The sequence below is a fragment of the Macaca mulatta genome, chromosome 11 (genome assembly GCF_049350105.2).
Source record: "Macaca mulatta isolate MMU2019108-1 chromosome 11, T2T-MMU8v2.0, whole genome shotgun sequence".
NCBI lineage: Eukaryota > Metazoa > Chordata > Mammalia > Primates > Cercopithecidae > Macaca > Macaca mulatta.
The window spans coordinates 11007417-11034083 of NC_133416.1; the positions used below are offsets into that span (position 1 = coordinate 11007417).

Below are 26667 nucleotides of genomic sequence, written 5' to 3' on the forward strand. Positions count from 1 at the left end.
CTGAAAATTTGCTTACTGGAGTATTTTATAATTTTCAAGTAAAAAGGAATTTATGTTAGAGTTTTCTTTTAAATTTCAAGTTCTATATCTTCATGGTCAGCAATATTTCCACTGATATATTTTTGTGCCCAAATATATAATGAGGTTTTGTGAATATATCTCATGTGTTGAGAAGACAGTTTGTTTTCCATCCACGAGGTTGGATTATTTTGATCCTTTGTATTCTTACTTATTTTGTAAAATTTATTTAACCTTCTTCTGCTGAGTGATATGTTAAAATACCCTACTAATAGCACTCTGTTTCTTCTTGCATCTTCTGTAGTTTCTGCACAGGTAATCATTAACTGTTATGGCTTTATTATGAATTGTAGCTTTTAGCAGTAAGTATTCTTTTCTGTCTTGTTTGATGTCTTTTGGCCTTACTTCTACTATTTCCAGTAACAGGAGGATTGCAGCCTTTGCATTCTTATTATTTTCCTTTACCTGCCCTTTGGATTTCACATTTTGAAATACACACTCCACTTGTCTTTTGTATCAAGTACAGCATTGGGTTTTGTTTTAAATATACATATCTTTGTCTTTTAAAGGAGAATAAAGTCTATTCACTCTATTGATATGATTTATGTGTTAGGCCTCAGCTCTATCATACTATTTTTCTTATGATTCTATATTTTATTTAAAACTACTTTATTTCTTTAGCTTTTTTGTTTGTTTGTTTTTTGTTATCTTGCTTGAAGCTTCTTTGAGTATTCAGGCAAGGTTGAATTTTTATTATAGTGGTTATTTTTATATTTACATATTTTATAACATCACAATCTCATTTTTTTCTTGCTTAACCTTAATATCTAGTCCATTATATTAAATCTTTGAGTCTTAACTGCCACCTACACAACAGTCAGTATCTCTAGTTTCCACTTTTCTCTCCCTCTTCTCTCATTTGACTGTTGTATCTTTCCTTTTTTGTCAGGATCTATAATGTTTACATTCTTTATTGTTTCTCTTATTCATCAAGTTTTACTAATTTCCTGAGTCACCTTTTGGTTACATAAAGCTCATTCTCCAGGAGGCTGGGGTGAGAAGATTGCTTGAGCCTGGGAGATCGAGGCTGCTGTGAGCCATTATTGTACCACTGCACTTCAGCCTGGGCAAGGGAATGAGACCCTGTCTCAAAAATAAATAAATAAAATTTTTTTAAACATGAATTCTCTACTAAAGTCCTCAGGATATTACATAAGTATAGAATTCTCTGACATTTTCATATTCAAAATTATTTTTTCTAAAGCCTTAATAAATGAAGGACAGGTATTTGTATATTAAATCTTTGGTTTATACATTTTAAAATTTCTTTGAAATGCTACCCTATTATTGACTTGCTTTGAAAATGGTTTTAATAGTGCTGACATTAGTTTAATTCATTTTCCATTGTGGGCTACTTTATCTTTATGTCTGAAGGCCTTGAATGTTTTTCCCGCTTATACTTTAGTCTAATAGTTTCAGTAAGAATGTATTATTCTGTAGAAGTTTTGCCAGATACGCAGTGGACTCATGCAATATGTAAACTCAAATCTTTTTTATTTTCCGATATTTCTCCTGAATTATAATTGTAAATATTAGTCTTTCCCTTTTCTTTTGTTCTAAAAAAATCTCTGTACATTTGTTGGATCTTCCTTGCCTGCTTTCCAATTCAATCACTTTGTCTGTGACCTGTTTTAATTCATTCTCTCCCAGTTTTATTCTTTGGTTTTTCATCTACGCTGCCTTTAAAGTTTTCTCTGAACTGTTTTATCTTGATGTCCTTATACTTTAGGGTTTATTTATGATATAATTTTGTCTAGTTTTTCTGAGTTCAATAAAGCCTCATTTTATTTCTTCTTGATTTTTTTTTCCATTTCTATCTTCTCTTAATTGAGTTTCTGACTCATGCTGCCTTTTAAATACCCCAAATACATGCTTGAGAATATTTCACTTATGTTAAATTATTTTGGTATGGCTTTTCTTCGTTTACTTATTTATTTACTTAGGGACTTTAGTGGAGAAGTTTCATTAGCTGAACTGTTTTGGTTTACATTTCCTATTTTCTCTTACAGCAGCTTTGTATGGAGTTGATTTTTTCTAGTTCTTGATATTTTGCGCAGAGTGTTCATAGGTGAAGAGTGCCCTTTCTTTTTTTTAGTAAAATGCATTATTTGAAAAATGTTGGTGATGGAAATGAGGGTGAAGGGAGTTATTTTATCCTATGACATCCTTTCCTTCTTTAAATGCCCTGTCTCCAAGGGTCTGCACACCTCTTCTTGTGATCTGATTATTTCCCATTAGTCATGTTTTTTGGAAGCTTCCACTACCAGGCCCATTCATTCCAAGCCCTTTCCCTGTGTGCAGTACTGGGAACTGTTGAGTCTGAAAACTATGATTTGTATTTTTTTTTTAAATTTATTTATTATTATTATACTTTAAGTTGTAGGGTACATGTGCATAACGTGCAGGCTTGTTACATATGTATACTTGTGCCAAGTTGGTGTGCTGCACCCATCAACTCGTCATTTACATCAGGTATAACTCCCAATGCAATCCCTCCCCCCTTCCCCCTCCCCACGACAGGCCCCGGTGTGTGATGTTCCCCTTCCCGAGTCCAAGTGATCTCATTGTTCAGTTCCCACCTATGAGTGAGAACATGCGGTGTTTGGTTTTCTGTTCTTGTGATAGTTTGCTAAGAATGATGGTTTCCAGCTGCATCCATGTCCCTACAAAGGACACAAACTCATCCTTTTTTATGGCTGCATAGTATTCCATGGTGTATATGTGCCACATTTTCTTAATCCAATCTGTCACTGATGGACATTTGGGTTGATTCCAAGTCTTTGCTATTGTGAATAGTGCTGCAATAAACATACGTGTGCATGTGTCTTTATAGCAGCATAATTTATAATCCTTTGGGTATATACCCAGTAATGGGATGGCTGGGTCATATGGTACATCTAGTTCTAGATCCTTGAGGAATCGCCATACTGTTTTCCATAATGGTTGAACTAGTTTACAATCCCACCAACAGTGTAAAAGTGTTCCTATTTCTCCACATCCTCTCCAGCACCTGTTGTTTCCTGACTTTTTAATGATCGCCATTCTAACTGGTGTGACATGGTATCTCATTGTGGTTTTGATTTGCATTTCTCTGATGGCCAGTGATGATGAGCATTTTTTCATGTGTCTGTTGGCTGTATGAATGTCTTCTTTTGAGAAATGTCTGTTCATATCCTTTGCCCACTTTTTGATGGGGTTGTTTGTTTTTTTCTTGTAAATTTGTTTGAGTACTTTGTAGGTTCTGGATATTAGCCCTTTGTCAGATGAGTAGATTGCAAAAATTTTCTCCCATTCTGTAGGTTGCCTGTTCACTCTGATGGTAGTTTCTTTTGCTGTGCAGAAGCTCTTTAGTTTAATTAGATCCCATTTGTCAATTCGAAAATTAATTCAAGATGGATTAGAGACTTAAATGTTAGACCTAATACCATAAAAATCCTAGAGGAAAACCTAGGTATTACCATTCAGGACATAGGCATGGGCAAAGACTTCATGTCTAAAACACCAAAAGCAACAGCAGCAAAAGCCAAAATTGACAAATGGGATCTAATTAAACTAAAGAGCTTCTGCACAGCAAAAGAAACTACCATCAGAGTGATTTGTATTTTTAACAATGCTAGACTTTCTTTTACTTGGCGTTGACTTGGTGCATGTTTCTTCTCATTTTTCCATGCCTTTCTGCTTTTTCTCTGCAGTCTCTTAAGCCTTCCCTCTGTAACAGCAGTAGAAGCTCTCTTGGAATTTGGTGTTTGTTTCTCTACTAAGGAATAATTTGAAGATCATGGCATTCTCTGTATCGCAGTAATGTTAAAGATATTCGTCATGAGTATCATTACTTGTTCTCTTTGTTGATTTTATGTTTTGTTTGGAAGATTAAGTAAGAAGATTTAAAATCAGCCAGCTAATATTATTCTCCAGACTTAGAAGTTCTAGCATTATAATTGATTGTCTGTACAATGGGCCTTGGGTTAATCAATAATCAGGCATTGCTTTCTTATATTCTCTCTTAAATCCTGTGCCTAAGCTGAGAAATTCTGTGAACATGGTATCGGTGGCCTAAAACAAAACTGGTTTGCTCTTTTGAAAGGAAGAGCTTAAGTGAAAATACTGGATTAAATATGATGGCCATGCTCTTAAAGAAAAGAAGAAGAATAAATGGTATAGTACACAATTTGCCAATTTTGTAATTGTAAAAGAAGTGCTTAAAATTATTGGGAAATGTTTTTTCTCATAGGTGTATAACAAGGTTCCAAGTATAGAGCTGTATGGTTATTTCTACCGTGGCCTCAATCTTGATGATGGCAAGGAAGACCCTTGCATTCCTCAGAGAGAGATGTTCTACAATGGTTTATATTACATGCCTGTAAGCAACTATGGGGATGGAGACATCTATAATATTGTCATGGTAAGATCACTAAGGAATTTGGAAAATATTTCATCTCAATTTTTAGTATTCATAATGCATATTAATGTTTTCTTAATTATATAGTTTTCTGCCTATACTTTGAGATTTGTGTCTGTAATCTGCCAATAGAGTACAGAGAAAGTGTCTTATAAAAAGGAGATGTTAATTTTGTTGATTTTTAAATTTTCTGCTGAAAATAAATCATGTAGCTACAATTACAAAACCTCATTTAAAGAAAAAGACAGCCTCTAATTAATACAATAAATCTTATGCAAAGATAGTCAAATCAAGAGGCTAAGAGAGTGTGGACTCCAGATATCCCTAGGCCGTTAATGAAATATGCTGAGACTTCCATGAAAGAATCTTTATAATTAATGTCACAAGTGTATAAGAAAAGGGGCGTTGAATCAGACAGACTTTATCAAGTTCCAGCTCTTCAATTTACTGAGTGTGCCGTGTGTGTGTGTGTGTGTGTGTGTGTGTGTGTGTGTGTGTGTGTGATGTTAATTAGGGTAATGATAGTGCTGATCTCATCAGTATTTTTCACTTAGGATGAAATGGAGAATAATGGAAAATACTTAGAAAAATGCTAGCACATAATAAGTGCTAGATAAATCATAGTAATTACCATTTTTTCTCTAAAATAGGGCTTTTCCATAAGTCAGATAGAGGTAAGTTGACTTGCAACTTCTCAGGCCTTTGTTAAGACAGAAAATATGGATACTGACCATCCATTTATCTTTACAATATAAATAACAGGCCTTTTATAGTTCTTGCATGAAAAGAATGAACAATATTTTTGTTGTTTGTTTCTTTAAAGAACATGGGTCTGAAAGTCTTTACCAATCTCCATTACCGAAAACCAGAAGTATGCGTGATGGAGAGAGGGCGTTCACTCTCTAAGCCGCTTTATGTAGGAACAGAAAATTATGGTCTGATGCTTAGTGCTCCATCTAGAATTGCATGTAGGTAATCTTAAATTTTTTGTTGGGGGAAGACCAAAGCGGTTTGTGGAATTTAGTGTATTTGAGATAAACTATACAATTTTGGAATTTTATATGTTATTTATGCCATGTTTTTGGCTACAATTAGACATCCTATAGTTGGATAAAGCAGAATAAGACAGACTAGAAATGCTTTTGGCTCTAACAAGAAATTAGCTTCAGAGGTGAGATGTAGTTTACTTTTATTGATAAAATACAATGTCAGAAATACAATCATGCTTCACTTAGTGATGGAGAATTTGTTCTGAAAAATGCATTGTTAGGTGATATTGCTGTGTGAACATCATACAGTGTACTTAGACAAGCCTAGATGCTGTAGCCTACAACACAGCTAGGCTATGTGGTACAGCCTATTTTTCCTAGGCTACAAACCTCCACAGCATGTGGCTATACTGAATACTGTAGGCAGTTGTAACACAGTGGTAACTATTTGTGTATCTAAACATTGCTAAACATGGAAAAGGCACGGTGAAAATGTGGTATACAAGATTTTAAAAAGTTGTACTTTTATATACGGCACTTCCCATGAATGGAGCTTGCAAAGTTAAAAGTTACTCTGAGTGAGTCAGGGTACAAATATATTTTCTTTCTTTACATCCTTATTCTATAAGCTTTTTCCTATTTTTCAATTTTTGTAACTTTTATACTTTTTTGTTAAAAACGAAAACGCAAACACACACATTAGTCTAGGCCTATACAAGGTCAGGATCATCAATATCATTGTCTTCTACCTCCACATCTTGTACCACTGAAAGGGTCTTCAGGGGTAATAACACACATGGAGTTGTCCTATCCTGTGACAGCAATGCCTTCTTCTGTAACACCTCCTGAAGGACCTGCCTGAAGCTGTTTTGCAGTTACTTTTTTTTTTTTTTTGATAAGGAAAAAGTACATTCTAAACAGTAAAGAGTGTAGTATACTGTTTACTGTAAGCACAAAAACCAGTAACATAGTCATTTATTATCATTATCAAGTATTATGCACTATACAGAATTTCTCTGCTATATTTTTATAGGACTGGCAGTGCAGTAGGTTTGTTTATACCAGCATCATCACAAACCCATGACCAATGCATTGCACTACAATGTTATGATGGCTTTGATGACAATAGGTGGTAGGGATTTTTCAGCTCCATTATAATCTTACAGGACCACTGCAGTCTAAGTGGTCTGTCATTGATCACAGTGTCATTATGTGGTAACTGACTGTGTATAGGAACAGGCAATGTATGGTGATACACAAAAACAGTCATAGTAAGTGACTGTGATACAGGAAGGTGAGGTGTTTTATGGGGAACTTACACCCTGATAATATATAGACCGTAATTTGCAGAGTCCAAGGTCTGAATAAGGTACTTCTTCCTTTTTTGTTTTTAGCTGGTGAACTCAGAGAGGAGAATGCTGACTATGTAGAACAGGCTATAATTCAAACAGTAAGAACGAACTTCCCAGAGACATGGATATGGGACCTCGTCAGTGTTGAGTGAGTTTTAACCATTTTTTCTCCTATGTGTCTTTATTTCTATTTTCTTTTTCTTTCTTCACTTTTATTCCTGGGTATATAAAACAGTATCGTATTTGTAAAACATATATATCATCGATTTGCATGCACTGATCACACATTTTATTTTTTCTCTAGCATTGTTTTCCCTTCACCAAGAGTTTCTCTTCTATTTATTTTATGCAGACAGATTTAAGCTGCCCCAATTAAAAAACATAATGTGGGCCGGGCGTGGTGGCTCATGTCTGTAATCCCAGCACTTTGGGAGGCTGAGGCAGGTGGATCACCTGAGGTCAGGAGTTTGAAACCAGCCCGGTTGACATGGTGAAACCCCGTCTCTACTAAAAATACAAAAAAATAGCCGGGTGTGGTCGTGGGCACCTATAATCCCAGCTACTCCGGAGGCTGAGGCAGAAGAATTGCTTGAACCCGGGAGGCAGAGGTTGCAGTGAGCTGAGATCGCGCCACTGCACTCCCACCTGGGTGACAGAGAGAGACTCTGTCTCAAAAAAAAAACAAAAAACAAAAAACAAAAACCATAATGTGGTGTTTAAAGAAACATGACCTTTCTACACTCAAATTTTATAAAAATCCAGCTCTCATTATTTTTATCTAATGCCCCATCCAAACAATATAACTCACTTTTGAGCTTCAGTCAATACTTTTCTGCTTGCTTCGCACTTAATTTTAAGTTCTTGGTTCAGACAAAGAATGTGTTTTACCGATAACCTCTTCTTCCAGTTCCTCAGGCTCTGCCAATCTTTCATTCCTCATTCCTGATACGATAACCCAATGGGAGGCAAGTGGCTTTTGTGTGAATGGCGACGTTGGATTTGGTGTTTCCTCTACAACCACTCTAGAAGTCTCCCAACCTTTCTTTGTTGAAATTGCCTCACCCTTTTCGGTTGTTCAAAATGAACAATTTGATTTGATTGTCAATGTCTTCAACTACCTGGATACATGTGTAGAGGTGAGTTGTTCTCTTTGATCTGGAGGCAAAAATTTAACAAAGCTAAAATATTTCTTAATATTTCCATATTCTCTTTATTCTCAAATGCAAAATGCTACTATAAAGGTATGAGACTTAGGTCCATATTCTTCAAACAAATATAATTGCTTTCATTCACAGTGATGGTTTAAACAGTGTATTGAGCACGGCGTTTCATAGTGATGTGTGTTCCAGTGCTATCCTCATTGCCATGATTGTTTTCCTAGATTTCTGTTCAAGTGGAGGAGTCTCAGAATTATGATGCAAATATTAACACCCTGAAAATCAATGGCAGTGAGATTATCCAAACTGGAGGGAGGAAAACAAATGTCTGGACTATTATACCTAAGAAATTGGGTAAGCAGCTATCTGTCTACACCAGTCGCTCATGGAAAACCAGCCCATATTAATTGTATCCATTTATTTTTCTTAAATTGTCTATACAAACATGATTTTCTCTTTTACATTTTTAAAATTCTTTTTTTTTTTTTTTTTGAGACGGAGTCTGGCTCTGTCGCCCAGGCTGGAGTGCAGTGGCCGGATCTCAGCTCACTGCGAGCTCCGCCTCCCGGGTTTAGCCCTTCTCCTGCCTCAGCCTCCCGAGTAGCTGGGACTACAGGCGCCCACCACCTCGCCCGGCTAGTTTTTTGTATTTTTTAGTAGAGACGGGTTTTCACCTTGTTAGCCAGGATGGTCTCGATCTCCTGACCTCGTGATCCACCCGTCTCGGCCTCCCAAAGTGCTGGGATTACAGGCTTGAGCCACCGCACCCGGCCTACATTTTTAAAATTCTTGTTGTAAATTCTCCACTAGAAATTCTAATCTATAGTAATCTAATTTCTGGTTGTTAATGTTGTGTAGCGCAAAACCACCATTCATTTTTACAAGAGCATAATGCAATTAAAATACAGTATAAATGCTAACTTGCATGACCTATCATGGACTATATGTTTGGAATACGCCATATCCCAAATAAAGGCCATGTTGTCATTGATGCCACCTTAATTCTTTGACTTCTCACTGGCTCCTTGGCCTACCATCATGAACCCAGGCCACCTTCACAAAACTTGCTGCTCCATCACAATGATCAATTAGGTAATTGTCAGGTTTGTAAATTTACTACATGTGCCACGGGGATACCAAAATCACTAAATGATTGGAATGAGATCAAAAACTGAGAATATTTAGTGCCTATGCTATCTGCAAGATGGAAAAATAAACTTGTCTCCTATTGAAATATTGAAAATACATGGAATGGAAAAAGTTTAAAACTCTAGTAAACAAGTAATGCTAGATGTGATATGTGTGATACTTTTAATCACTACTTTTAAAAAATAGTTACTCAAATTGTCTTTATTTAATGTCCTATATTCGTTGTATTATTTTAACAGCAAATAATACATCGATGAGATTATTTTAGTTCAGTTGTGATGCTGTTCTCAGACTATTTTTCTATTAGATTTGAAGTTTCTCAATATTTCTACCGCACAAGATCTTCAAAATCCTACCTTGGCAATTGAGAGAGAATTCTGTACCAACTTGTATAGTTTTATGACATTAAGTTGAAGACACAGTGTTAAGAGTGAAATAACAAGCTTTCTGAGACAGAGAAACAAATCAAACACACCAAAAAATAAGAAAAATATTTTGGTTGTATATATTGATGTATAGTCATGTAAATAATAATAACTTTAAAGAATGATTATTTTCAATCCTCTAATTTTTACAAGCAAGGAAACTGGAGATCAGCTCTAATTATGTAATGTGAAATCAGGAAGTTTAAAGACAATGAATTCCTTGCTAGGACAGTATTTTAATCCCAGTGCCTGTCTACTACATAATATTTTACTATTTTTGTTTGTTTGATCTTGGGAAAAGTTAGGAGCCCTAATCAGCTGACATTATTTGCCTATATTGTCATAAATAATCTTTATAAACAATCAATATCAAGGAATTGACTCAGATGACTTTGTAGAATGTTACTTTTCCTAAAATTTCTTAAGTTTTAATTAAGTAAATTTATCATTTACTTAATATAAGGAATCATGAAAATCAAGGAACAGGTGAAATGGAAGATACCACATAGTATCGAGGAAGGAGAAGAAACAAGTTATTTTGTTCTAAGCATCAAATTAACGATAGAATTTGGTTCATCCAATTCAAGACATGGTTCACAGACTCTAGTCATTTCTCATTATAGAAGGGACCAATGATCAATTTAATTTATATTTTGGAATGTCTTCCAGGTAAAGTGAATATCACTGTAGCTGCTGAGTCCAAACAAAGCAGTGCTTGTCCAAATAAAGGAATGGAACAGCAAAAGCTGAACTGGAAAGACACTGTGGTCAAAAGCTTCTTGGTAGAGGTATGGATATGCAAACTCTCAAGCTTTTCCTGAAAAGAAACAGACATCTAAGAGGCTCTGTCTTAAAAGACATTCTCCTTGAAGAGACTTAGTTGACAACATTTACTTTTGACACAAGACATGCCATTTTAAATGAATTAAAACAGCATAAAGTTCATCCTTTCTTTAATTAATACCTCACCCAGGATAGTAAAGCTGAACACTTGAAACAGACTTGACAATTTTTTGTTTGTTTCTGAGTCAAGATGTTTCCTGTACACCTATTTCTCTTCCTTCTGTTTTTCCGATTCTCATATTCAAGAGACAAATCTACTTGTCTTACACTCCCGTGCAGTTCCCGTCATCCTCAACAAGAATCAGCACTTGTCAGAGGAACACTCTTGATTTGCCTCTCGGCACATCCCTGTTCCACAAAGCACTTTTAGTTGTTTACTGGAGATGCTATATAGGATCAGAGGAGCTGAGAGTGTCCCACAATGACATCAAGGTTATGCCTGTCCAAGCTACAGAACGCAGAAGCTAAAATGGGTGCTGGTGACGTCCCATGCCTTCCAGATATGAACAGAAGGGGACCATGAGTTGGATCTTCTCTCAGGGATAAACTTGCACCAGCCATGCTTAAGTGAGCTGGTGCTTAATCACTTTTCCATCATGGACAGAGGACTTAAACTCATTCTTCCGTGCTTGTTTGTGTTACTCTTTGACAGCCTGAAGGTATTGAAAAGGAAAGGACCCAGAGTTTCCTTATCTGTACAGAAGGTAAGAGGATCTTTTAGGAAGTCAAATTAGTCCTAAATAAAATTCACCAGAAGAATCAGTTTATGTCCTCTCCTTCCACATGAGTCCATGTGCCCTGTGATTTCACTTTAAATATCTCATGGAGGATTCTCGTGTTTCATGCTTTATCTTGATGATATAATTTTAGCCATCGAGAAGCATCTTCAGAAGGTGGTTTTTACTTCACTTTTTGACATTAGTCTGCCCCAACCTATTTTTTTTTTTCATCATGTGTATTCTTAGCTCCTCTTATGATATGGTTGGCACACAATATTGGACAATGGGACATCAGGATTGAGGCCCAATAGCACATAATATAATCTTTGCTTTTGTACTCTTAGGATAAAATAACCCGTAGATATGTTACTGCCCCTGCCCCTCAGTCTCTGGTTTTATGGCCATGAGGAGTATTATTTTACCCGGTTGATGCTGATCTGATTATACTCACTCATCAGAGCCTTCAAGCTTTACCTTTTGCGTGTGTTGTTTTATGTGTTACAGTCAGTGTAGTTTTTACTTTTTTTTTTTCATACATAAATAGTTCAGGGACTAAACCAGTGAAGAATGGGGGCCACGATCTAATGCACAGATTTATATGCCATTTTCTGAATGTGCTGTTATCCTAAACTAGGTCAGAACTCCAATTTCATCTCCTCTAATAAACAACTTGTAAAATAAAAATAAGTAATGGAATCTTACTTCCAATACGTGTATCCCCCAAATCTGCTGATATAAAGAAGCCATCACATTTTTTTAAATCAATATTTTCATTCCAGGTGCCAGAGCCTCCAAGCAGGGAGTTTTGGACTTGCCAAACGATGTAGTAGAAGGTTCAGCCAGAGGCTTTTTCACAGTTGTGGGTAAGTTGATTAAATGTTTTGTTTCACAATGATTTGAAAATCTTGGTTGAGGTGGTCTTAAAAAAATCCTTAAAATAACAGAATAGAGAGATTTTCCTAAGCTATCAATTGGAGGGAATTATTGTTCAGATCACCCTCTATGTTTCCTGACAGGATCTGAAGGGATTACAGTACCGTTTCCAGACCTATATTCTCAGGAAACCCTAGCTTGTGTAGATGGTAACTAGCGTTCAGAAAGCAAGAGGTTCTTTATAATCATTAATCTGAAATACGAAATTCACCTCTTGGAGAATCAGAATTAACTTTGCCTGTTAATGATGTTGGGAGTTTTCTCAGTACAAGGAGAATTTTTTGTTGTTGCTACAAAAGGCAAATTTCTTTGTCTGTTATTAACATGAACATCTCTTGGAAGGGATGGATTATACTTTGTAATTCATAGGATTGGTTTATTTTAAAAAGAAAAAAAAAACTAGCAAATGAGCAAACATATTCTCCTAACTTTCTCCTCTCTCTGGTAATGAGATTTTCAGAAATATTTTCCATAGCACTTTAACTTCACCCTTCAGGGCTATCTCCTCTTTCAAATTGCTTCATAAAACTTTCTTTGTTTCCACCATTTAGACTCAATTTTAAATGTTACCTATTCCACTAGGCCTCTTTTGTCTATAGTTATTAATGCTGAGATGGCAACTATAAACAATACAGCTTTCTACTTTTCCTGTTTTTAGGGGATATTCTAGGACTTGCCATGCAGAATCTGGTTGTTCTGCAAACGCCCTATGGAAGTGGAGAGCAGAATGCTGCCCTGCTGGCATCTGATACTTACGTTCTTGACTACCTGAAATCTACTGAGCAACTGACAGAGGAAGTTCAATCTAAGGCTTTCTTTCTCTTGTCTAATGGTGAGAAGATTTAAGTAATTTCTGCCCATAATTGTTGAAATCAATTGTTACTCATACAAAGATGTCATAAGCTGTTTTTTTGCAGTAGTCTGGTGCAAGAAAAGTGAACCTGAACCTGGGAACTCTCAGTCCTAGCTCTGTTTTCTGTTTGACTTCAAAATCTGTGTGGTCATCATTTGCAGCTGCAGAGTTTTAAGCTATGCACTTAATTTTTTTTAATGCCTGGTATTTTGCAAGCTACCTTGTTTGTTGTTGTGATTGCTGTTGTTTTTGTTAAGAGTTGTTGTCAGTGGTTCATCTATCAGTGTCTGTATTTGTGTGCTCAGCTGTGGTCTGTTGCAATGAAGTGATTGGTTTTGTATACAGAAAGAGGGCCAATGTTGTAAAATGTGAGGCTAAGGAAAAGTCCAAGAGCATAAAATAATCTTCTTTAGTTTTTCTTCTCAGAAAGATAACACTGAATTAAAAGGACCTTAGGGGAAATATACTGAATAATTAGTAGGTACCAATGATGAGGCAATTACTGAGCCAGACATATCCATCTGTAGTAGCTTGTCATCAAAATCCTATAAAGTAAGAGTTATGTTTTCTCCCTTGTGAATACAGAAACTGAATTTTAGAAGTTCAAATGGAAATGATCATCCTAGTGATTTATGTCTGTCTAACACCAAAACCTCGGGCTTGCACTGCACTATTCTTTCTCTTCTGACTTTCTTAGGTTAAAAAATAATTTCCTACAATGTTCTATTTTAGGTTATCAAAGGCAGTTATCTTTCAAGAACTCTGACGGTTCATATAGTGTGTTTTGGCAGCAGAATCAGAAAGGAAGCATATGGTGAGACATAAAAATTTTATTTTATATAATATAGAAATTACCTGAGGAGGGCTTGCAAGGAGGTGAAGGAGGATAGAGTTCAGTGGGGATTTAGAAGCAAAGTGGGTTTCAAAGTCAATTTACAGAGGAGAAATAGATAAAACTAAAGATTTAGTGATTCCGATTCTAATACAACAATATACCTTCAGTCTCGTGATGATTTACTCAGCAGTCTGATCCTCTCATGACAGCCCGTACACAGGCACAGCTGGCTAACTCCACCGAAGAGGGCGTGTCTTACTCTATGTTTCTCAGAGTCCCCTGTAGATTCAGGAAAGTGAAATTAGAAGAACCCAAAATGCCTAATTACATCAGTTCTCCCTCCATGTATAGGTAATCTAATGGGCTTACAGCAAGACCTTTGGGTGCAAACATGCTGAAAATCACCTACTCTAATTTCCACTTATTGCTAGTCATAATATTTTCCTGACCCAAAGGAAAGAGCCACTATCAATAAAGATGGTTTACAGCAGATGAGTTGAATGCATCCCTTACCCAAAGAGAACGATGGTGATGAACATGTGGAATTGCTAACATCGCCATTTCCTCTTTATCTAACTTTTGCTTTGGTGATTTGTACTACAGGCTCAGTGCTCTTACTTATCAGACATTGGAGAGAATGAAAAATTATGTATTCATTGATGAAAATGTTCAAAAACAGACCTTAATCTGGCTTTCAAGCCAGCAGAAAACAAACGGCTGCTTTAAGAATGATGGCCAGCTTTTCAACCATGCCTGGGAGGTGAGAGAGGAGCAGCACCAGGCTTTCCTTGCTCCTGGGCGTTGCCTGCCTTGCCCTGCCTCTGGCTTTCCTGATCTGGAATATGAATATTCTTCCTGTGAATATGAAGCCTTCTGAGCCACTGCAGTCCTGGGCCTGTGGTGGGTTGGTCAGCAGCACCATTCCAGCTGCGTGCATGTTTAACCACAGCCTGGATGTGACTCCTTCTGAGTCTCTTGTCTGCCTTACTCAGCCTCTAGTCCTTCCCGGGTCTCAGTCCTCTTCAGAAAGTAAACTAGCAATAGAAGGGAGGAGAGAGAAAGGGAACCTAGAAAAGAAACTTTCATAAATTTGGAGACAGTCAATGTATAAAGGGAGGGGGCTGTGAGTATATGAGGAAGGAAAGTTTATTCCTGTCCATGGATGGCAAGAAAGTTCCGGGGAGAGCATCTAGTAGTTCACATTGTTTCAATGAAGCAAGTTTTTCTAAGATCCTCTCAAGGAAAAATTCAAAGGCCAAGCTTGCCCCAGGGCCAAAGTACAAATGAGGTGAATTATATCCTTGGCAGAATCCAACCGTTTTCCTGTCCATATTTAGGTAAATCCCTCCCTTCCAACTTCCTTTCTTTGCAGATAGCTGTCCACCTCCAGCCCATCTTCTGTCTCCTTTCCTGTCCTATTTTTCCCTCTGGATGCTCAAAATCTCCTATCATGGCATTTTAGCGTGCTCCAATGGCCCCTGAAATACGCTGAGCTTTTCTTCAGCATCCTTCCTCTTAATCATCACTCCTGTTCTTGAAACACAGAATGCATATCTAATCCATGTCAAAATATGAATGAAAACAGACACTCGATGATATTTAATTTGCATGCAAATTGTATTCAAATTGTTTTGTGGTATTTTTAATTTATTCCAAACTTATTCCTTACAACAGGGGGGCCCTGATGGAGAAGAGCTCTTGCTCCTCGGTAGAAAAATCAAAAACTTTCCCACGTTCTCTTCTAAAACCTCTTCACATCCCATCTTTCTTCTTATTGGATTCATTACTGGCGAATCATTGCTGATTACTGCTTCAGTTTGTCTGATCTTCCCCAGTATTTTCTCATTAATTAAATATCTGTGTGTGGGGGGGTGAGTGGGTGGGTGTGTTATGAGTTGAGAGAAATAAAAATGCAAGGGAAAAATAAAAGCTTACACTGCAGAGGAATGGTGATACCACTCGCTGTAATTTACATGTACTGTGAGTCCTCGTGCCTCATGTTATTGCCTGCCATATGCTGTTATTTGCGTCTTAAACACTTGGTTTCTCAGAAATATTTCTTTTCTGAAGAAGGGAGGGGTTGTCCTTTGCTTAAATAGATAAAACGGAAAGCTTGTACAAGATCAGTAGATCCCAAATGCCATTCTGAATGCCATTTCCATCAGAATCACTAGAGCGCCCATTAAAATGCATTTCGCTGTCTTATTTCCGAGTTTTTTGAATCAGAGTCTCTGTGTAGATGCTGGTTGATGTAAGTATCCCAGGGGACTTTTATGCACAGTTAGTTTGCAAACCACATGATTTAAAATGAGTTTCTCATTTTACACTGTAACAATCTGAGACTTGACTCTGCTGACCTAGTGTGCTTTTCCAGGAATCTTCACAGCAACTTTCTGCTTCACCTCATTAGAAATTCTTTGTTGACTTTCTTCAGATTTATACCGAGTGGAGACAAATAGAGTCCTGTGAATTCCTTAAAATGTATGCTTAACACCAGGCTGCATAAATACGATTATATATGTTATTTAATACACATGAAATTAATTGTTATAATAATAACAACTTAATAATTATGATTTAATTATTGCGTAGAATCTGAATGATTCTTGCTCAGATAGTATGACTATTAACCATCTAATTTAAAAACTACACATGTTCGGGTGTTTTTATGAATAATGGTATTTGTTCCAGTATTTTTAACCTACCTAGTTTTACTTCAAAAGAATACTTGTTATTTTGTGCTCTGCTGTCCCGAATGACTCATTGTTCCTTTGTTTTCAGGGTGGAGATGAAGAGGACATTTCACTCACTGCATATGTTGTTGGGATGTTCTTTGAAGCCGGGCTCAATTTCACTGTATGGATCCCCATCATCTTCTGATTTCAGTCAGCTGAATGCACATTAAATAGACTGTAGAGTCAGAGTCACTTGAGATTCTAAGACTGGATGAAACCCCGAGATAACATTTAGTTTATTACCACCCTTTAAATTCATGCTGTTCAAATTGTTTTTTATTCATAGACAGCTTTGAAAAACAGGATTGAGTTTCTCTCTAGGGAGAATACACATATGCACACAAAAACGACTTATTCACGCAATTGCAGGCATTCACATCTCTCCTGAAGTTCAGCCATGAATTTCAGTTTGAGAACCTCTGCTCTAAGTAAAGCCATAGCCTAGTATTCTGTTTCTCTCTCAACAGTGAGTAAACATTTTCAACTCCAGTGTGGCTCACCCTCGCCACCTCCCAATCCATAGGTTAGATTTCCAAAATCTATTCCTGAACTAAGATGCTAGGAATTGTCAGGGTCATTAGTATACCTTGAAAATTATCTTCAGAAATGTAAGCCTCTATTTTAGGCGTTAGAAAAAAAAAAAAAAAACTCTTGGGCCTATGATAAATTTGGATGCTTTGCCACATAGAAGACATTCATAACTAAAATATCACTGATCAGATATAAAAACTGCCATTTTCTTACTAAATTTTATTGGGCCAGACATGGTGGTTCATGTCTATAATCCAAGCACTTTGGGAGGCTGAGGCAGGTGGATTACCTGAGGTCAGAAGTTCAAGACCAGCCTGGCCAACATGGTGAAACCCTGTCTCTACTAAAAATACAAAAATTAGCTGGGCTTGGTGGTGCATGCCTGTGATCTCAGCTACTTGGGGGACGGAGGCAGGAGAATCGCTTGAACCTGGGAGGTGGAGGTTGCAGTGAGCTGAGATCATGCCACTGCACTCCAGACTGGGTAACAGAGCGAGACCCTAGCTCAAAAAAAAAAAAAATTATTGCTTAGGTACTAATAATGATATTATGAATTTATTTTAATGATATTTTTGAAGGATAAAATATATGTGTATATATAAATGGATTTGTATATAAAATATACTTTGAGGATATATTATATATATTATAAACAATGATTAGTTTAAATGTTCAGCAAGCTCATGGAATGTTCGGTTATCAGTTTACAATATATGATTCTACTTCCTGACCAACAGTTTCCTGCTCTACGAAGCGCACTCTTTTGCCTTGAAGAGGCATTGGACAGTGGTGTCACTAATGGCTACAATCATGCAATTCTAGCTTACACTTTTGCCTTAGCTGGAGAAGAGCAGAAAGTGGAATCTTTACTCCAGACCCTGGATCAATCTGCCACAAAAATAAGTAAGCGTTATTATTCATTGTTGCTAGTGGGGGTGATCTTGGAGCACAGCGAGGAAGCGCTCTAAGCAGTCACATAGGAGCTCCCTCTTCGCCAGTGTGTTTCTATTTCTCTTATGGAATTTATCAGTGGCCTTTATACCTTTCAAGAACACTGCATATTCTAGACTTTCCTCTTTTGCTTTATGCTAGCTTCCTCTCAAATGAGTGATGTGAGGGGAGTCAAGCCTGGTGACCAAGCCATAGGCTATCATAACTACTGGGGAAGCTTAATCACCTGCTACTTAGAAAGTTGCTATTTAAGGCTGTAGCAATTTGCTATAGCTGTCATCAAATACCACATACTGGATGACTTCAGCAACAAAAGTTTATTTTCTCACGCTTCTGGAGGCTAGAAGTCTAAGTTCAAGGTGTTGGAAGTGTGGTTTCTTCACCTGCAGGTGACCACATTCTCCCTTCATCTTCACAAGATTTTTTGTGTGTGCACAGCCCTGCTCTCCCTTTTCTGTGTCCAAAATTTTTCTTCTCATAAGGGCACCAGTCAGATTGGACTGTGGCCTGTAAGCTTCATTTTAACTTAGTCACTTCTTTTAAAAGTCTTATCTCCAAATACAGCCACATTTTGAGGTACTCGGAGTTGGGGTTTCAACATATAAATGTGAGGGGAGCAATTCAGCACAAACAGAGGTCGGGAATGGAATTTGCATCCTTCTTTATGTGTAACCCATGACTTTTATACAGACTATGTGAAAATTCTTCCTTTTTCTCAGATAATGTCATCTACTGGGAAAGAGAAAGGAAACCCAAGACAGAAGAATTTCCATCCTTTATTCCCTGGGCACCTTCTGCTGAGACTGAGAAGACTTGCTATGTGCTGTTGGCTGTCGTTTCCCGGAAAATTCCTGACCTCACCTATGCCAGCAAGATTGTGCAGTGGCTTGCCCAACAGATGGATTCCCATGGAGGCTTTTCTTCTACCCAGGTAATTCATGTAGGCCTGATATTAATAGCAGTATGTTTAGTGCAGAAGCTGTAACTCTATGACGAGTGAGATATTAATAGTAAAGATATCACAACAAATCCTTTCTGAGAAGAAGAATCGTGGATATTATTAATCCTATTTTATTTCCTCAACAATTATTTGTTGACCAGTTATTGTGTATCAGGCACTCTACTAGGAAGCCTCTAAGTAGAAGCGAATGAAATGAGGCCCCCTATTCCAGGAACTTATCACCATTTGTAACTTCATTCACACAGCAAACACAGAATAAGTCTAAAGGATATTTTTGTCATAAGCACCACTCTTGGTGGTACATTAGACACCTGATGATACTATGTTCAAATTATATATGGACCAAAAAGAAAGTTTTCTCTCTAGTTCTGTGGGCTATACACTGGGAAAAGCAAATGAAAAGAAGGAAAACAGGAGAAATGGGGGGTATGAGAAACAATGACATGTTTTTCCTTACTTGGAAACAAATTGAAAATGCAAAAACAAACAAACAAAAACCAGTTTTATTTCCACGAGAAAAATCTGCATTTCTCTTTGTATTTGGTCTTAGTTTCTGAGTCAAACCATATACAAATGCATTTCCGAAGATCTTTTCCTGATTCTGACTTCCCTTCTTTGAAGAGGAGCAGAAAAAAAAAGAATTATCCATGGCAGCCACAGGGGCCGCTGACTTATGTAATGCCTTACCTTTTAGAAAAGCTTTGACACCATTTTTAACCAAAGAGACTATCTTTTATGAAAAATTTTTAGAAAGTAAAAACACAATTAAGATTTGTTGAAGAAAACTAATTTAAGTGGAAACAATTTGCACAAGGAAGTATATTTTCCTACCATTCAGGATATTGCTTCTTGGTGTTTTGCTGACCTGTTTTAGGAACACTTCTAAGGATTGATATGAAGTCCGTGGTCAAATGATGACCGATATTGTGTCATAACTGAGCTTGGATCGTTGCTTGTGCTGTTCTGTGCAGGAAACTCCGGTTTGTCTTCTTGCCATAACCCGTTACATGAAGTTAACCTTCTCTAAGGATCAAAACACCGTTACCTTTAGCCGTGAAGGATCCAGTGAGATTTTCCAGGTTAACAGTGATAACCGCCTACTGGTCCAACGTTCAGAACTAACAAAGGCACCTGGAGAATACACAGTAGATGTGGAAGGACACGGCTGTACATTTATCCAGGTAACAGAAATCTGTCTGAGAGGGTGATGAGTGTTTGCCAGTAAAAGAGTCAGACTGTCTGTTCAGTTCTACGTGAAGTGTTATCTGACCGTTTTGTGTATTTACACTATCAATAGCTGAAAATGCAAGTTATTTTATGAAAAGGTACTCAGTTGTCGAAGTTTCTTGAGGATTATTGCTATTAGAAAGTATTCTGTCTTCCTTAAATTACATTATTCTGAAAACTAAAGAATTTAACCCGATTCCCTGATGATAAAGATGTAAACTACATTAATAATAGAAATAAGCAATAGGTTCTTTCTTTTTAAAAATGTTTTATTTTTAATTTTTGTGGGTGCATAGTAGGTGTAAATATTTATGGGGTACATGATACAGGCATACAATGTGTAAGAATCACATCAGGGCAAGTGGGGTATGCATCACCTCAAGCATTTATCCTTTGTGTTAGAAATGATGGAAGTATACTCTTAGTTATCTTAAAATGTAAAATTATGTTACTACTGACTGTAGTCAGCCTGTATAATTCTTAATACAGGATGAGTTTTCTTATAATTTGCTATCCTTTCTAGGCCACCCTTAAGTACAATGTTCTCCTACCTAAGAAGGCATCTGGATTTTCTCTTTCCTTGGAAATAGTAAAGAACTCTTCGGATATCTTCCAGACTATTTTTGACCTCACAGTGACCCTCAAGTAAGTGTCATATCTTGATAGTAACTCCCATGTGGGCAAGATGGTAAAATATTTAAAAAGTTTGAGCAGTAGTGAAATCACAAAATATAAACCATGGTAATATGATGAGTTCTCATGTTGGTGGTGACAATTCTACAGCACAGTCACTTTTTAGCCCTCTGTTCGGACACCACAATTTAGTACATCTTCAGCTAAATCAGAGCTAAAATGAGGCAAGTATAACATGCAGTCTATGTGAGCGTGATTTGAAAGCTTTCGCTGCACTGATATTCCAATGACACTTTCTATTCTGTTGTATGGAAGTACTCCTAGTTTTGAAAAACAGAGATTCTATATTTCTTTCTCAAGACAAGCATGCATGATCATATAGTAGCAAGCCCACAAATGTTTATTTTATAACTGTAAAGAGTAAAATTTTAGATTTTTACTTTCAGAATAGAAAAACAAAATGATCTCTTGATTTCAAGCATGATTTATAGATGCTAAAGGATGTTAGCCTTAGTTAATATGTGGAAAGCATTGAGTGAAATTAGTTTGGCAGATATTCTTTAGAATTTCTAAATAAAAATCTCTTGAGCTCCAGGGCTAAGAACTCAATGACCTGGGGAACCCTTTTTTTTTTTTTTTTTGAGACAGAGTCTCACTTTGTCACCCAGGCTGCAGTGCAGTGGCACAGTGGCAAAATCTCAGCTCACTGCAACTTCCACCTCCTGGGTTCAAGGGATTCTTACGGCTCAGCCTCCCGAGTAGCTGGGATTACCAGTGTGCACCACCACATCTGGCTAATTTTTCTATTTTTAGTAGAGTCAGGGTTTTGCCATGTTGCCCAGGCTGGTCTTGAACTCTGACCCTCAAGTGATCCACCCATCTTGGCCTCCAAAAGTGCTGGGATTACAGGCGTGAGCAACCATGCCCTGATGAACTATGGAACTCTTAACTTCATACCCCAATAGTCTTACCCAGAAGCAGGAAACTGAGCTAGAAGATCTCTTGGATACATGTCTACTCCATAATTCTGCTAATATACCACCTTGTAAGCAAAGATGTCCTCTAAGTGTTATGCAAATCCAACATTAACCTAAGCATATGTAATATAGATTTAGAAGCTTTGTTTACCAGTTCAAACTTTGAGACTGCAGGTAAGCTTAAGACCAGGATTTGGGGGAGATTTCGTGTCAGATAATTCATTATTTGCTCCAATTTCTGTTGCTATGTATCATTTCTTTCATTATCATTCTGATCATGCCTATTCACAGATGCTTGAAAATGACTTTCTTCAAATTTTCTCTTCAGCTTTTACCTGTCCTCCAGACTTCTAGCCAATTAGTATTTATCCACCTGGCACTCTCATTTTGAGATAAGTCACTTTTTAAAATTGATATCTAAACTAGTGTTTTCTTAAAATTTTCAGATATACTGGAATTCACAATAAATCCAGTATTGTGGTTACAGATGTAAAAATGCTATCAGGATTTACTCCAGCCATGTCATCCATTGAAGAGGTAAATAATAGAAGCCTAATCTGTCAGCACAAAGACAGCTACATAGAGTATAAAGATAAAATAAATACTTGTTTAGCAGTTGTTTAGCAAAACAAAACTATAGAATTCTTCTTCAACATTCACCTTTATATTTTTACGCTAACACTGGAGAGCTGGTGTATTTAATTCGTACAAATTAGCAGTCAGTATGTCCCATGGTTCATCATATATTTTTCTTTAGTTGCTACCTGTGCTTATGAAAACATCATGGCACCAAGGAATGTTCCATAAAACAGAACCTGACACGGAAAAGCGTGGACATTCAGTTCTGCAGTGGTGCTGCCATTTGTTCTAATATCTATTCTCTATCCTTCCTTAACAATTTCTTCAAAGCTTGAAAACAAGGGCCAAGTGATGAAGACTGAAGTCAAGAACGGCCATGTTCTTTTCTATTTGGAAAATGTAAGTTTAGCAATAATTTTTTTCTTTGAAGTTTTCTTTTTTCCTTCCAAGGACGATTGGATGCTTCCACTTCTTATAGATATGATAGGATTTGTAAAAGGAAAAAACTAAGCGACATTAAGGATGACCAGTGTTCTATCCCACTGATCATCTTCTCCTTTCTAGTTCTAAGGCTATTTCATAAATGCCCTGGCTACGTGACTAGATAGCTTTCCTCTCCCTATCAAACACAGTCTGGTCACAGAGTAGATGTGTAATTATTTTATAATTTGACTAAACTCTCACAAAGTTTGCCATAATTTTTAAATTTACAATTGTGTATTGAAGGTGTGTGGTGTGATGTTTTGATATAGTGAGCTGATTGTTAGCTAGCGTGACTATATGTGAAATAGCTGAGTAAAACATCCCTCTTCTTTTTTCATGATGAAGTACTTAAGATCTACTCCCTTAGGGAATATTATATATACAGTATAGCATTGTCAACTGTAGGCTACTGCTGTATCTGAGATTTGTAGAATGTATTCATTCTGCACAGCTGAAGCTTTCTATCCTTTGACCAGCATCTCCCCATTTTCCCATTCCTGATAACTACCATTCTACTCTCTGCATCTATGAATTCAACTTTAGATTTAACTTACAGGTGAGATCCTGCAGTGTTTTCTGTGTGTTTCTGGTTTATTTCACTCCATATAGTTTCCTCCAAGTTTTCAATGTTGTTGCAAATGGCAGAAATTCTTTTTATTTAAGGCTGAATAATTTGTATATATATATGCTTCAGTTTCACTATCTATTCATCTGTTTCGAACATTTAGGTTGATTCCTTCTGTTGGCTATCATAATGAAAGAATGAGCATGGGACTGCAGCTGTCTCTTCAAGATATTAATCTCATTTTCTTTGGATGCATACCCAGAAATGGGATTGCTGGATCATAGGATAGTTCTATTTTTATTTTTCTCAGGAAAAGCCAAACTGTGGCTTGCAGTTTAGAGACGTCTTTTCTATGTGTATCGTTACCACTCACATAAATGCCTACATTCCTCTAAGACTTCCAGCTAAATTCCTCTCACCTCAATGTAAGCAAAGGAACTGAAAATTTTATATGATTTAAGGTTAACAACTCCTTATTTTGCCAATATGTAAGTGAATCATACCCTAGATCTATTTAATTACATAGATCATAAACTTCTGGGGATAATTTTCTCAGTGATTATCTTTTCTCAGACTTGCTACAATGTAATTATAATTTGTGTCATTACAGGTTTTTGGTACAACCCACAGTTTCACTTTTTCTGTTGAGCAGAGCAACCTTGTGTTCAACATTCAGCCAGCCCCGGTCATGGTCTACAATTATTATGAAAAAGGTAGGCAAGCAACAGCCATGCCCTAAGGCTATTGAACATGGTATTTATATCTAACATTCCCGAGCTACTAAACTTCCCAAAATCAACCTCTGTCTTCACAGAGTAAGCAATAGATGGCATTACTTTGTATACTGGTTTCTTTCTTCCATGATGCATCTTCTGACTGAACCCATTTTCCAGTTACCAGAGTTTTTCAACACCAGAATCCTTTCAATATAATCTGACAGGGCTCCACTTGAACTTGAAATACAAGCCACATGAAGCTTCCAGGTCTTTTTGTTGTTGTCATTGTTGTTCATGCTAAGACTGACCGTTCTAAGCTACCTCTAAGGACTTTGACTTAAAAAGGGGAGTGGGGAATATTCTGAAATGCTATTTTAAAAATTTGATAGATTCATTTCTAAAACGATTACTAAGATGTCGTAGAGACCATACAACTGTTCCCTGGAAAATTGGTGCTATTTGGTTTTTGTTGAATGCTGTGTGAAGTTTGTCGAGTATTTGAATTCTGTCTCTGACATTTACTAATAGAATGTATTTCATCAAGTGTCTTAAATATTATTAGCTTATTTCTGGATGTATAAAATGGGAAAGTAATTGTCTCTATTTCAAAATTTTTGGAAAGATTAGATTGAATGTGCTTATATAATCTACTTAATAAAAATACATGTTCCCTTTATTTTTTCAGAAGAATATGCCCTTGCTTTTTACAACATCGACATTAGTTCAGTTTCCAAGTGAGAAAAAGCAATTACTGGAAGAGGTAAAGAAATTTTATTACATCATAAACCATTGAAAACACATCTAATAAGAAAATGAAAACCTAAATAAGATAGGACAATGGTTGAAGAAAGACAAGTGTTTGGTACTTCATTAGAGTTGTGTAACTGTGTACTACATGAGTATTCTGATAGTCGTTAAGATTGTATTAATTTCTTTAAAAATAGCTTTACAGAATTCACAGCTATATATGTACCTTTTATAAATCTCTCATTTTTGTTTTGTAAGTTGACAGGTCAGTAAAAATTTAGGCACATATATTTGTACATATGCATGTATATGTATGATACATGTCTATGTGCCTATATATGCATGTTTTTATATCTAAATATTTATATATACATACAAACATGTGTTTGTTGTTTAAACAATGTTTTAAATCCCAGGTGGAAAACCATTTCTTTTAACAAACTGATTCTTCTGTATCAAACCTGGAAAAATTTCATGAACCATCTGGCATCCTGAACAGTCTGCAATCTGCTCTGGCTTCTTATCAGGTTTTATTTCCTTGTCATCCCATTAAATGTTGTCATTTTGCAACTGAGTCTATGACTTTTTTTTTCTTCCAGTACTTTATTCACAGTTTTAATCCTAGAAAACGCAGGGGTTTTTTTGACAGCAACTTGAATAATTTGCTGTATTGTTGTCAACTCTAAATTCGAATGTTTAGACATTATGGAATACAGAGTTAGAATTCTTCCATATCCAAAGAGAGTGAGAGAGAAAGAAGTGAGGGAAGAGAAAGAAGCAGATTAAGTGAAAGTTGAAATGGACTCCATGTTAATTCAAGGAAACAAAAACAAACACACACAACATAGACTCGAATGTATCTTCCGAGATCAAATCTGCCTCCTTAGGCCTAATCCAACGTTGCCCATTCCGTTGGAGCAAAGGCATTGCTTATGCAGAGGTTAGGCCAGCACATCCTTTGCTTGCGTCCTTACTCACTAGGTAAACACACCCCTCACACTCCAGATGTGGCCAGTCGTCACCCCCGAGGGATACTGGTCAGGCACTCAGGGATGGTTTTGAAACAACTGTGGCCTGCCTCAGACCACCCCACGCAGTGGGCTCAGCAAATTTCCAAAGTGCAGAGACAGCACTGCAAAGGCAGAGTGTGCCAGGATGGGCCCTGGACATACACTGTACAATCCATCTCAGATGAGGTGATGGGAGCAAGTTGGCGTGTCCCAGCCCACAGGCACTGCTCCTCACACCCCCACCTGGGTGGGAGCCATCACAGGCTAGCATCCCCTTGTCCTGCCCCTATCCTGGTTTTCTGGCTGGCTTTGCAGATCAAAGGGCATCCTTCCACTTGGACCAATCCTGGGGGAGACATCTCTCAGAAGACAGTCCTAGAACATGGAATATGACCTTGTTTGGAAATAGGGTCTTTGCAGATGTTACCAAAGGAAGAGGAGCTCACAGTGGATTAGAGTGGGCCCCACCTAGTCTAATGATTCCTGTCCTTAAGAGAACACAGACCCACACACACACACACACACACACACACACACACACACACAAGAATGTGCCTGTGAAAATGGAGGCAGAGCTTAGAGTGAAGTGTCTACAAGGCACGGGACGTGGACAGTTGCCAGAAACCAGCAGAAGCCAAGAGTGAGTCATGGAGTTGATCTGCCTCACAGCCTCTAGCAGGAACTCGTCCTGCCACTACCTTGACTTTGCATTTCTAGCCTTCGCAACTGATGGAATAAACTCCCATTGTTTAAAACCAGTCAGGTGTGGCATGTTTTTATGTGAGCCCTGGGAACCCAATACACTGACTTCCAAGGGCCT

General features: G+C 37.1%; 1 protein-coding gene across 1 annotated transcript in view; it reads left to right on the top strand.

Annotated features, from left to right (window-relative positions):
- LOC722305 (ovostatin homolog 2) overlaps positions 1-25411 on the top strand; it is a 47723-nt gene extending 22312 nt beyond the window's left edge. Inside the window, exons 16-36 of the mRNA XM_015151050.3 lie at positions 4310-4480; positions 5301-5445; positions 6861-6966; positions 7726-7954; positions 8200-8329; positions 10219-10337; positions 11045-11096; positions 11891-11974; positions 12703-12876; positions 13630-13711; positions 14336-14492; positions 16514-16588; positions 17736-17901; positions 18669-18880; positions 19882-20091; positions 20661-20782; positions 22194-22284; positions 22657-22725; positions 23985-24087; positions 24776-24850; positions 25254-25411. Coding sequence (XP_015006536.3) covers positions 4310-4480; positions 5301-5445; positions 6861-6966; positions 7726-7954; positions 8200-8329; positions 10219-10337; positions 11045-11096; positions 11891-11974; positions 12703-12876; positions 13630-13711; positions 14336-14492; positions 16514-16588; positions 17736-17901; positions 18669-18880; positions 19882-20091; positions 20661-20782; positions 22194-22284; positions 22657-22725; positions 23985-24087; positions 24776-24828 — 2550 coding nt within the window. The 3' untranslated portion in view covers positions 24829-24850; positions 25254-25411. The remainder of the gene's footprint in view (positions 1-4309; positions 4481-5300; positions 5446-6860; positions 6967-7725; positions 7955-8199; positions 8330-10218; positions 10338-11044; positions 11097-11890; positions 11975-12702; positions 12877-13629; positions 13712-14335; positions 14493-16513; positions 16589-17735; positions 17902-18668; positions 18881-19881; positions 20092-20660; positions 20783-22193; positions 22285-22656; positions 22726-23984; positions 24088-24775; positions 24851-25253) is intronic.
- Positions 25412-26667: the final 1256 nt, after the last annotated feature.